Source organism: Mizuhopecten yessoensis, unplaced genomic scaffold, assembly GCF_002113885.1.
Source record: "Mizuhopecten yessoensis strain PY_sf001 unplaced genomic scaffold, ASM211388v2 scaffold10821, whole genome shotgun sequence".
Taxonomy (NCBI): domain Eukaryota; kingdom Metazoa; phylum Mollusca; class Bivalvia; order Pectinida; family Pectinidae; genus Mizuhopecten; species Mizuhopecten yessoensis.
The window spans coordinates 313,382-326,700 of record NW_018408738.1 but is presented as its reverse complement, the minus strand read 5'-3'; the positions used below and the strand labels follow the sequence as shown (position 1 = coordinate 326,700).

General features: G+C 35.6%; 1 protein-coding gene across 1 annotated transcript in view; it reads left to right on the top strand.

The window, feature by feature from the left end:
* Positions 1-12,804, top strand: part of LOC110462659 (putative cation exchanger C521.04c) — a 35,962-nt gene extending 23,158 nt beyond the window's left edge. Inside the window, exons 19-22 of the mRNA XM_021516732.1 lie at positions 613-707; positions 2,143-2,221; positions 8,621-8,729; positions 9,153-12,804. Coding sequence (XP_021372407.1) covers positions 613-707; positions 2,143-2,221; positions 8,621-8,729; positions 9,153-9,232 — 363 coding nt within the window. The 3' untranslated portion in view covers positions 9,233-12,804. The remainder of the gene's footprint in view (positions 1-612; positions 708-2,142; positions 2,222-8,620; positions 8,730-9,152) is intronic.
* Positions 12,805-13,319: the final 515 nt, after the last annotated feature.

Sequence of the window (13,319 nt, the reverse complement as noted above, 5' to 3'; positions counted from 1 at the left end):
ACCTTGTGTCACTTACTCAGGTGTGTCAGAGGTATGCACCTTGTGTCACTTACTCAGGTGTGTCAGAGGTATGCACCTTGTGTCACTTACTCAGGTGTGTCAGAGGTATGCACCTTGTGTCACTCACTCAGGTGTGTCAGAGGTATGTACCTTGTGTCACTTACTCAGGTGTGGAAGAGGTATGTATCTTAATTGTGTAACTTACTGAAGGGTGTCAGAGGTATGGTATGTACCTTGTATAATTGCACCTTATCTTTATTGGAATATATATATATCTTCATATTGCCTGTATCAGTGCCCTTCTGGTCATCTTCACATCAGTGTTATGACTGTATTTGGCTATTATAATGTTACTATCTCCCTTGTGGTTAGGGAAACACAATTCTTTGTTTCCCTTTATTAATGTTTCGTGAGGTTGAAGTGTGAGTGAAACATGATTTAATCTAGGAAAACAAAGAATTCTGTTTCCCTACAACCAGGGCAATAAATGTATACATATATAGATTACTTACTTAAGGGTGTCAGGGGTATTCATTATTTGTTAATGTGTCTGAAAGAAATTCAGTTTTACCTTATTCTTTAAGAAATAAGTCCTCTATGTTTCTGTTTCAGTTCTTCTTGGGAATGACAATGTTTGCCATGGTTCCAGAACTGCCTGAAATTGTCAACGGTATCCAGTTTGCATTACTTAACAATGTTAATTTAGGGTAAGGATAAAATTTGTAACTATATATTTTAGATGCATTTAATATTGTGCATATCGAAGGAGTACATTTAATATCTGTATGTACTAGTTTCAATGAATGAAGAAGTTCTCTTGAGAGTGAGGTGTTGTAGAATTGACATACAAACAAGCTGGTGGGGATCCAAGCTATTTTTAGCTCACGTGGCCCGAATGAATAACTAAGATGCCTAGGATAATGATATTTGGCAAGTAATATGCAGAGATGAAGGGCTTGCAAGTTTGTTCAAATGAATGACCTTTAATAATATTCAAGGTCACTGGGATCAAATATCTTTAAAACCTTTAAACGACTTCTGAATAACCAAGAGGCCTAGGGTGATGATATTTGGCCAGTAACATGCTGGGATGAAAGGCTACCAAGTTTGTTCAAATAAATGACCTTGATTTATATTCAAGGTCACTGGGGTCAAATATATTTAAACCTTTAAACGACTTCTTCTGAATAACCAAGAGGCCTAGGGTGATGATATTTGGCCAGTAACATGCTAGGATGAAGGGCTACCAAGTTTGTTCAAATGATTGACCTTTGCCCATTTTTTCTGAATCACATTTAACTTTAAGTCAAGACGCTGATATTTTGCCTGTAGCTTTATTTTAGCCCTCTTTTAAGGTTACAATTGTGAGATAAATACCAGGTGAGCGATGCAGGCCTATTGGACCTCTTGTTGAGAAGAGCAACTGATTTGTTTTTAACTAAGCAGTAAAAGGAGAGAAAGGACTGTATATGGTTGGGGCGTGTTTTGGCCCCCAAATGCATCATTATTCAAAAACTTTAATATGAACTTTTGAACGACTGTTTCTTTCATTTTGAATGATTCTCAAATGCTATCATGAAAATGTTTATTTGTATTTCTAATTATTGTTGCCATGGTAACAAGTTTAAATTTAAATAAATTTGAAAAATTAGAATATTCAGTGAATATTGTCAAATTTCGCATAGTTTTTCTCCTGAAAACTTTAGACTGCATGCTTAAACAAACTTAATACCAACGGACAATGTGTAGGCACATGTAATACATCTTTAGAAGAAATACAAATTTTGTTCAAGAGTGCGCTTTAATGGTAGCTAAGAGAAAACATAGGCGAAAACCTGTCAAAATTGAATATTCAAATTTCATTAATTTCTGCAAATATCAACTGGTTACCATGGCAGCCATAATTGAAAACACAAATAAATATTTCCATAATAGTACCGGGAAAGTATTCAAAATTTAAGAAACGTCATTTGAAAGTGCTATTGAAGATTTTTAATTTGATGGAATTTGGGGACCAAAAAAGGCCCAAACTATATTCAATCCTTTAAAAAATAAATTCTGTTGAGATTGAGATCTACAATTGGACGCCATGGAACATAAGGTAAATAAGGTAATCCTGTAATAAATATGTTTGTTATACAGGATAGAGATCGGGACCAGTACTGCTATCCAAGTGTGTATGATACAGGTGCCCATCCTCGTCCTTATCAACATCATACATGTAAGTATAGTCATACTGTTGGTTGTATAGTCATACTGTTGGCTGAATAGTCATACTGTTGGCTGTATAGTCATACTGTTGGTTGTATAGTCATACTGTTGGTTGTATAGTCATACTGTTGGTTGTATAGTCATACTGTTGGTTGTATAGTCATACTGTTGGTTGTATAGTCATACTGTTGGTTGTATAGTCATACTGTTGGTTGTATAGTCATACTGTTGGTTGTATAGTCATACTGTTGGTTGTATAGTCATACTGTTGGTTGTATAGTCATACTGTTGGTTGTATAGTCATACTGTTGGTTGTATAGTCATACTGTTGGTTGTATAGTCATACTGTTGGTTGTATAGTCATACTGTTGGTTGTATAGTCATACTGTTGGTTGTATAGTCATACTGTTGGTTGTATAGTCATACTGTTGGTTGTATAGTCATACTGTTGGTTGTATAGTCATACTGTTGGTTGTATAGTCATACTGTTGGTTGTATAGTCATACTGTTGGTTGTATAGTCATACTGTTGGTTGTATAGTCATACTGTTGGTTGTATAGTCATACTGTTGGTTGTATAGTCATACTGTTGGTTGTATAGTCATACTGTTGGTTGTATAGTCATACTGTTGGTTGTATAGTCATACTGTTGGTTGTATAGTCATACTGTTGGTTGTATAGTCATACTGTTGGTTGTATAGTCATACTGTTGGTTGTATAGTCATACTGTTGGTTGTATAGTCATACTGTTGGTTGTATAGTCATACTGTTGGTTGTATAGTCATACTGTTGGTTGTATAGTCATACTGTTGGTTGTATAGTCATACTGTTGGTTGTATAGTCATACTGTTGGTTGTATAGTCATACTGTTGGTTGTATAGTCATACTGTTGGTTGTATAGTCATACTGTTGGTTGTATAGTCATACTGTTGGTTGTATAGTCATACTGTTGGTTGTATAGTCATACTGTTGGTTGTATAGTCATACTGTTGGTTGTATAGTCATACTGTTGGTTGTATAGTCATACTGTTGGTTGTATAGTCATACTGTTGGTTGTATAGTCATACTGTTGGTTGTATAGTCATACTGTTGGTTGTATAGTCATACTGTTGGTTGTATAGTCATACTGTTGGTTGTATAGTCATACTGTTGGTTGTATAGTCATACTGTTGGTTGTATAGTCATACTGTTGGTTGTATAGTCATACTGTTGGTTGTATAGTCATACTGTTGGTTGTATAGTCATACTGTTGGTTGTATAGTCATACTGTTGGTTGTATAGTCATACTGTTGGTTGTATAGTCATACTGTTGGTTGTATAGTCATACTGTTGGTTGTATAGTCATACTGTTGGTTGTATAGTCATACTGTTGGTTGTATAGTCATACTGTTGGTTGTATAGTCATACTGTTGGTTGTATAGTCATACTGTTGGTTGTATAGTCATACTGTTGGTTGTATAGTCATACTGTTGGTTGTATAGTCATACTGTTGGTTGTATAGTCATACTGTTGGTTGTATAGTCATACTGTTGGTTGTATAGTCATACTGTTGGTTGTATAGTCATACTGTTGGTTGTATAGTCATACTGTTGGTTGTATAGTCATACTGTTGGTTGTATAGTCATACTGTTGGTTGTATAGTCATACTGTTGGTTGTATAGTCATACTGTTGGTTGTATAGTCATACTGTTGGTTGTATAGTCATACTGTTGGTTGTATAGTCATACTGTTGGTTGTATAGTCATACTGTTGGTTGTATAGTCATACTGTTGGTTGTATAGTCATACTGTTGGTTGTATAGTCATACTGTTGGTTGTATAGTCATACTGTTGGTTGTATAGTCATACTGTTGGTTGTATAGTCATACTGTTGGTTGTATAGTCATACTGTTGGTTGTATAGTCATACTGTTGGTTGTATAGTCATACTGTTGGTTGTATAGTCATACTGTTGGTTGTATAGTCATACTGTTGGTTGTATAGTCATACTGTTGGTTGTATAGTCATACTGTTGGTTGTATAGTCATACTGTTGGTTGTATAGTCATACTGTTGGTTGTATAGTCATACTGTTGGTTGTATAGTCATACTGTTGGTTGTATAGTCATACTGTTGGTTGTATAGTCATACTGTTGGTTGTATAGTCATACTGTTGGTTGTATAGTCATACTGTTGGTTGTATAGTCATACTGTTGGTTGTATAGTCATACTGTTGGTTGTATAGTCATACTGTTGGTTGTATAGTCATACTGTTGGTTGTATAGTCATACTGTTGGTTGTATAGTCATACTGTTGGTTGTATAGTCATACTGTTGGTTGTATAGTCATACTGTTGGTTGTATAGTCATACTGTTGGTTGTATAGTCATACTGTTGGTTGTATAGTCATACTGTTGGTTGTATAGTCATACTGTTGGTTGTATAGTCATACTGTTGGTTGTATAGTCATACTGTTGGTTGTATAGTCATACTGTTGGTTGTATAGTCATACTGTTGGTTGTATAGTCATACTGTTGGTTGTATAGTCATACTGTTGGTTGTATAGTCATACTGTTGGTTGTATAGTCATACTGTTGGTTGTATAGTCATACTGTTGGTTGTATAGTCATACTGTTGGTTGTATAGTCATACTGTTGGTTGTATAGTCATACTGTTGGTTGTATAGTCATACTGTTGGTTGTATAGTCATACTGTTGGTTGTATAGTCATACTGTTGGTTGTATAGTCATACTGTTGGTTGTATAGTCATACTGTTGGTTGTATAGTCATACTGTTGGTTGTATAGTCATACTGTTGGTTGTATAGTCATACTGTTGGTTGTATAGTCATACTGTTGGTTGTATAGTCATACTGTTGGTTGTATAGTCATACTGTTGGTTGTATAGTCATACTGTTGGTTGTATAGTCATACTGTTGGTTGTATAGTCATACTGTTGGTTGTATAGTCATACTGTTGGTTGTATAGTCATACTGTTGGTTGTATAGTCATACTGTTGGTTGTATAGTCATACTGTTGGTTGTATAGTCATACTGTTGGTTGTATAGTCATACTGTTGGTTGTATAGTCATACTGTTGGTTGTATAGTCATACTGTTGGTTGTATAGTCATACTGTTGGTTGTATAGTCATACTGTTGGTTGTATAGTCATACTGTTGGCTGTATAGTCATACTGTTGGTTGTATAGTCATACTGTTGGCTGTGTAGTCATACTGTTGGTTGTATAGTCATACTGTTGGTTGCATAGTCATACTGTTGGCTGTATAGTCATACTGTTGGTTGTATAGTCATACTGTTGGTTGTATAGTCATACTGTTGGTTGTATAGTCATACTGTTGGTTGACAACTGTTACAGTTCTGTGTCCTGTACACTAACTGTTACTGATTTTGTTTGACAGCCATTCAGGTTCCTTGTCCTGTACACTTACTGTTACTGATTTTGTTTGACAGCCGTTCAGGTTCCTTGTCCTGTACACTAACTGTTACTGATTTTGTTTGACAGCCGTTCAGGTTCCTTCTCCTGTTCAATAATTATTACTGATTTTGTTTGACAGTCGTTCGGGTTCCTTGTCCTGTACACTAACTGTTACTAATTTTGTTTGACAGCCGTTCGGGTTCCTTGTCCTGTTCACTTACTGTTACTGATTTTTTTTGACAGCCATTCAGGTTCCTTCTCCTGTTCAATAATTATTAGTGGTTTTGTTTGACAGCCGTTCGGTTTCCTTGTCCTGTTCACTTAGTGTTACTGATTTTTTTTGACAGCCGTTCGGGTTCCTTGTCCTGCTCACTTACTGTTAATGATTTTGTTTGACAGCCGTTTGGGTTCCTTGTCCTGTTCACTTACTGTTACTGATTTTGTTTGACAGCCGTTCAGTTTCCTTCTCCTGTTCAATAATCATTACTGATTTTGTTTGACAGCCATTCGGGTTCCTTGTTCTGTTCAATTTAATTATTACCGATTTTGTTTGACAGCCATTAGGGTTCCTTGTCTTGTTCAATAATTATTACTGATTTTGTTTCACAGCCGTTCAGGTTCCTTCTCTTGTTCAATAATTATTTCTGATTTTGTTTGACAGCCGTTCAGGTTCCTTCTCCTGTTCAATAATCATTACTGATTTTGTTTCACAGCCGTTCAGGTTCCTTCTCTTGTTCAATAATTATTTCTGATTTTGTTTGACAGCTGTTCGGGTTCCTTGTCCTGTACATTCACTGTTACTGATTTTGTTTCACAGCCGTTCAGGTTCCTTCTCCTGTTCAATAATTATTACTGATTTTGTTTGACAGCCATTCGGGTTCCTTGTTCGGTTCAATAATTATTACTGATTTCGTTTGACAGCCGTTCGGGCTCCTTGTCCTGTACATTAACTGTTACTGATTTTGTTTGACAGCCATTCGGGTTCCTTGTCCTGTACATTAACTGTTACTGATTTTGTTTGACAGCCTTTCATGTTCCTTGTCCTGTACACTTACTGTTACTGATTTTGTTTGACAGCTGTTCGGGTTCCTTGTCCTGTACACTTACTGTTACTGATTTTGTTTGACAGCCATTCGGGTTCCTTGTCCTGTACACTTACTGTTACTGATTTTGTTTGACAGCCATTCGGGTTCCTTGTCCTGTACACTTACTGTTACTGATTTTGTTTGACAGCCATTCGGGTTCCTTGTCCTGTACACTAACTGTTACTGATTTTGTTTGACAGCCATTCGGGTTCCTTGTCCTGTACATTTACTGTTACTGATTTTGTTTGACAGCCTTTCATGTTCCTTGTCCTGTACACTTACTGTTACTGATTTTGTTTGACAGCCGTTTGGGTTCCTTGTCCTGTACACTTACTGTTATTGATTTTGTTTGACAGCCATTCGAGTTCCTTGTCCTGTACACTTACTGTTATTGATTTTGTTTGACAGCCATTCGAGTTCCTTGTCCTGTACACTTACTGTTACTGATTTTGTTTGACAGCCATTCGGGTTCCTTGTCCTGTACACTAACTGTTACTGATTTTGTTTGACAGCCGTTTGGGTTCCTTGTCCTGTACATTTACTGTTATTGATTTTGTTTGACAGCCATTCGGGTTCCTTGTCCTTTACACTTACTGTTACTGATTTTGTTTGACAGCCGTTTGGGTTCCTTGTCCTGTACACTTACTGTTACTGATTTTGGTTGACAGCCGTTCGGGTTCCTTGTCCTGTACATTAACTGTTTCTGATTTTGTTTGACAGCCGTTCGGGTTCCTTGTCCTGTTCATTAACTGTTTCTGATTTTGTTTGACAGCCGTTCGGGTTCCTTGTCCTGTTCATTAACTGTTTCTGATTTTGTTTGACAGCCGTTCGGGTTCCTTGTCCTGTACACTTACTGTTACTGATTTTGTTTGACAGCTGTTCGGGTTCCTTGTCCTGTACACTTACTGTTACTGATTTTGTTTGACAGTCGTTTGGGTTCCTTGTCCTGTACACTTACTGTTATTGATTTTGTTTTACAGCCATTCGGGTTCCTTGTCCTGTACACTTACTGTTATTGATTTTGTTTGACAGCCATTCGGGTTACTTGTCCTGTACACTTACTGTTATTGATTTTGTTTGACAGCCGTTCGGGTTCCTTGTCCTGTACATTAACTGTTACTGATTTTGTTTTTCAGCCTTTCATGTTCCTTGTCCTGTACACTTACTGTTACTGATTTTGTTTGACAGCTGTTCGGGTTCCTTGTCCTGTACACTTACTGTTACTGATTTTGTTTGACAGTCGTTCGGGTTCCTTGTCCTGTACACTACCTGTTACTAATTTTGTTTGACAGCCGTTCGGGTTCCTTGTCCTGTTCATTAACTGTTTCTGATTTTGTTTGACAGCCGTTCGGGTTCCTTGTCCTGTACACTTACTGTTACTGATTTTGGTTGACAGCCGTTCGGGTTCCTTGTCCTGTACATTAACTGTTTCTGATCTTGTTTGACAGCCGTTCGGGTTCCTTGTCCTGTACATTAACTGTTTCTGATCTTGTTTGACAGCCGTTCGGGTTCCTTGTCCTGTTCACTTACTGTTACTGATTTTGTTTGACAGCCGTTCAGGTTCCTTCTCCCGTTCAATAATTATTACTGATTTTGTTTGACAGCCATTCGGGTTCCTTGTCCCGTACACTTACTGTTACTGATTTTGTTTGACAGCCATTCAGGTTCCTTCTCCTGTTCAATAATTATTACTGATTTTGTTTGACAGTCGTTCGGGTTCCTTGTCCTGTACACTAACTGTTTCTGATTTTGTTTGACAGCCGTTCGGGTTCCTTGTCCTGTACACTAACTGTTACTAATTTTGTTTGACAGCCGTTCGGGTTCCTTGTCCTGTTCACTTACTGTTACTGATTTTGTTTGACAGCCGTTCGGGTTCCTTGTCCTGTACATTAACTGTTTCTGATTTTGTTTGACAGCCGTTCGGGTTCCTTGTCCTGTTCAATGATATCCATCTATGGGCTGTGGTTTTCTCCGTCATTGTCATCAACTACACATTCCAGGATGGCAAGAGTGACTACTTCCAGGGTAAGCCACCTCACAATTTGTGTTAGGGGTATGATTTGATTTTAGATAAAGCTGGAGTCTGGAAAACTGTGTAGTTTCCTCCGGTGATATTTATTGTATTGGCTTAACATCCTTTCAGAAATTCCTTGGTCTGCCATATCTACTGACACAAGTGTACATGTATTTTGGACTCTTGTCACAATATCTGACCTATGATTGACCCCATTTGTTTATATTTCTATGTTTGACCTGTGTTATTTGGTTTGACCTATGTCTCTGTTTGACCTATGATTTGACCCAGTTTAACTTTATATTGTTCGAATGCAAATGCAATAAAGTTTAATATATTTGACCTATGAGGGTGGAGATTTTTCTATATTTGTCCCATGATTGATCTTGTGTGAATATTTGACCTGTGATTGACCCCTAGTCTCTTTCTTTCAGGGTTTACACTGGTCATTCTGTATGTCATACTCCTGATCACATACTACTTTATACCGGTACCAACTCAGGCAAAATGCTGATATGTTGACATACAATGGACATACTCACAGATCTGTCATACCAGTGTTGTCTCAGGCTAAGTGTTAATTTGTGAATTTCTTATTGGTACTATCCGAGACTTGATGTGTGAGAGTATTTTAAACAGAACCCGGAGGATTCACACTGGTGCTGTCTCAAGGTTAAATGTGAACTAAATTGTGACGTAGTTAGAGTACACTGGACAGATCCCTGAGGATTCACACTGGTGCTGTCTCAAGGTTAAATGTTAACTAGATTGTGACGTAGTTAGAGTACACTGGACAGATCCCTGAGGATTCACACTGGTGCTGTCTCAAGGTTAAATGTGAACTAAATTGTGACGTAGTTAGAGTACACTGGACAGATCCCTGAGGATTATTGCTGGTACCGACTCGGGTCAAAGGTTCATTTCTGAGGGTAAAGTGGACATTGGAGTTGATGCCACTACAATCCTTACCTTAGGGTTCCTACTAAAGTTTACTAAGACATGCCACTATAGGCAGTGTTATTTGTACAGTGCCAAGACAAAATGTACTGCCAAACTGACTCTATCATTGTTCCCATCACCTTTCCTTAAGACTTTGTGTACATATATACTAAGGTTTTATAAATTACCTGCTATTTGCTTTAATTGGACTGTCAAAAGCAGATAATGCATTACTAACTTCAGTGATTGAAGTTGTTCCATTGTTTAGATTGCACATACATCAACTTGAAAGCTGGTACGATCTATTATGGTAAAGCTCATGTTTAAAACTCAGACTAATTATCATATTGCTTAATATTTTTTCCTGTCATAGAAATTGCCACCTACTTTTTGCAACAAAGACCTGAAAATGTAAGTTTCAGAATGCCATGCTCTGATTTCCAATTATATATTACAGTTCTTTCTTTAAAAAATACGGTGCTAGTAAAATGTTCATTGTGTGTGTTGCATGCATATATATGTATGTGCATGCTTGTGTACAGGAAACAGTATCTGTACTATTGTATGACATATGTGCAATAGATGTTCATCATTAACACTACATTTTGTTTGGCCCCTTACTTCTACACAATTGACTTTCAAATGAGCATAGGAAACTGTTAGCATATTTTATAGACATATCAATGTTTATGTTAAATTGTGATAAAAATGTACTGTCTTTTTTTAAATGAGAACTTATGTTCGTAACATTGACACCCATCACCTGTGTTAGCTACAATGTAAGAAAACTATATCTTGTATGTCAATACTACATAGTTATTTCATCAGAAACATGTGCCTTAAATATAGCTCCATTGTTTGTTGCGTAAATTTTATTGACATTTTTTAAATGTTACTATAGTTTGTATAAAAGGTGAGAATTGTGGAAACGTTTCATTGAGACTGATCATGACAACACTTGTATGACTTACTGTGATAACACGTATAATTTATCATGAGAACGCATTCACGTTAAAGCTGCAGATCAAATCTGTTAGAAAAAAAACATTTAATAAGTAATACTTCAATAGATCTATGAGGCAAAGGAACAAATACCTGTATTTATAAAAAAAAATAAGTTTTATAACTTGTGTCTAATCCCTTTTGTATTTTTGCAAATAAAATATGTTTAAATCAAAAACACATTTTTGCAAGTGAGATGTTGGATTCAAATAACTTATAAAACATGTCTTTCACACTGCGACAGATATTCAAGGTGACATCGTCCGTCGTCTACCCATTAATAATTCCTTCCAACATCTTCTTCTGAACTACTGATTGGAATTCAATGAAATTTGACCGTAGGCATCCCTAGGTTGTGCAGATTGAAAATTGTACAAATGGTGGGATTTACCATTCAAGACTGAGGGGTGGGGCCAAATAGAGGTAATTTGGATTTCAACTTAAACTTTTCCAGGAGATTGGGATTTAAAATTGTACCAATGGTTGGGCTGAGAGGCAGGGCCAAAAACGGGTAATTAGGCGACGTTGTTTTAGTCCTCTACAATTATTAGGTTGACATTTACATCTTCTTCTGAACTGCTGATTGGAATTCAATATAATTTAACCGGAAGCATCCCTAGGTTGTGCGGATTGAAAATTGTACAAATGGTGGAATTTACCATTCAAGTCTGAAGGGTGGGGCCAAATAGAGGTAATTTGGATTTCAAATAGGAGATAGGACCACAATTTTGATATTAGAATTGACTGTGGGTTCTGGCCACACCCTTAGGGATTAAGTTTCTTGGTCACAACTTGGAAACAGTTGAGATACCAATGCACACTGTAACACTATATACAATTGCTGAATATAAAGAGACGAATATACATTTTCTACAAGGATTTACCCCTTGGGTGTTGCCCACCCCTTGAGACTTAATCCCTGGATCATAACTTTGAAACAGTTAAAACCCCCACCCAATAACCATATAATCACAGTCATAATATTGGAGGTAACACTTGGGATCTGGCCACATCCTTAGGCAATTTTCTGGGTCACAAATTGGAAACAGTTGAGGCTCCCTTCCTATAACAATATATGAGTCAAGATCTGACAAAAGGGTCCTTACGACATCGCTAATGAAAGTGGAGAAAAAAGGGAATTCCACATGATGTCAATCAATGAAAATAATGACCTCATTTCCCTCCTCTATATCCCTGCTCACCTGCTAATAAAACATGGATATTAATCTTGACTTGAATCTTCTTAGAGGTTATGAAAGGTTGAAATTAGAAGATGAAACATGTATATTTATTTATTTATTTTGAACAAATTTTAATTTGATATCCACTGACTAACCCTATCATGTGGTCTTATTTGCAATACTTCTTGTAACAAAAATATTTTGCCATAATTGCTTGAATATCCAGATGAGCAATACAGGTCCTCTGGGCCTCTTCTTGTAGGCATATCTTACCAGATTAATATATTGCTCTGAGTAATCAATCAAAAATGGCACACAGCCTTGTTGTGAAGTGTGACATTATTTAACATGTTTGAAATTGGAAATTTTTCCTCATTGTGCACAGAAATTTATTTGTGAATATACCTAAATTTCCACACAAAAAAAAGTTTGATATTTTTGTTTACAAACTACATGATATTTGTCACAAGGTGAAATCTTTTGGTAAGTTGAAATAGCTTCAACAGATCCATGAGCTGTATATTTGTCCTGGGGTACAGTATGCTGTTTCATCCAATTACATGGCCATGACCCACTTTCAAAGTCACACGGGTAAAACTTGTAAGAAGCAAATAATTGTTTTATTTCCAAATTTTATAAATTGTACATGTTGATCTGAGGTTAGTGTAACAACTCTAGTACAAGTATATGTATAATGCACAGCAGGTATTTTATTTAATGTTTTATATTGCTTTATAATATATTATTTTTCATATTTCTTTTCCTGTCAGTCTGTTCATTTAAAAATTAATATTTATTTTCAATTTGATATATTATATGCATCAATGCAATTGTTAAGTATAACAAAATGATGCTAAAAAACTTGTCTTGTACCAGTATGTCTGATCCACAATTGAGGACCAAATTGTATTGTATTCCATTATATAACATTTACACTATTAAATTATTTAACATATACACTATTATATTATATAACATATACATTGTATTCCATTATATAACATACACACTATTATAATATTTAACATATACACTATTATATTATATAACATATACATTGTATTACATTATATAACATACACACTATTATATTATATTCATATACATTGTATTACATTATATAACATACAATGTATAACATTATATAACATACACTGTTTTACATTATACAATATATACAGTGTATTACATTATATAATATATGTATTACATATACACTATTACATTATATTTCATACACACTTTACATATACATTGTTTTATACTATATTAAATTATTATAAATATACACTGTATAACATATTTGTTGACTGGATAAGCTTTGCTTACAAAATTAATTATTATTAAGTTATTTTGCTTGTACATATCATTAAAATTTAGTTGTGAATTTCACCATTTTTGTTTGTTTTCTTATGTATTACATGTTGCTTAAATCATTGAGTGAAGGTTAAAAGTCAAATGCTGTCTTCGTTTCGTTTA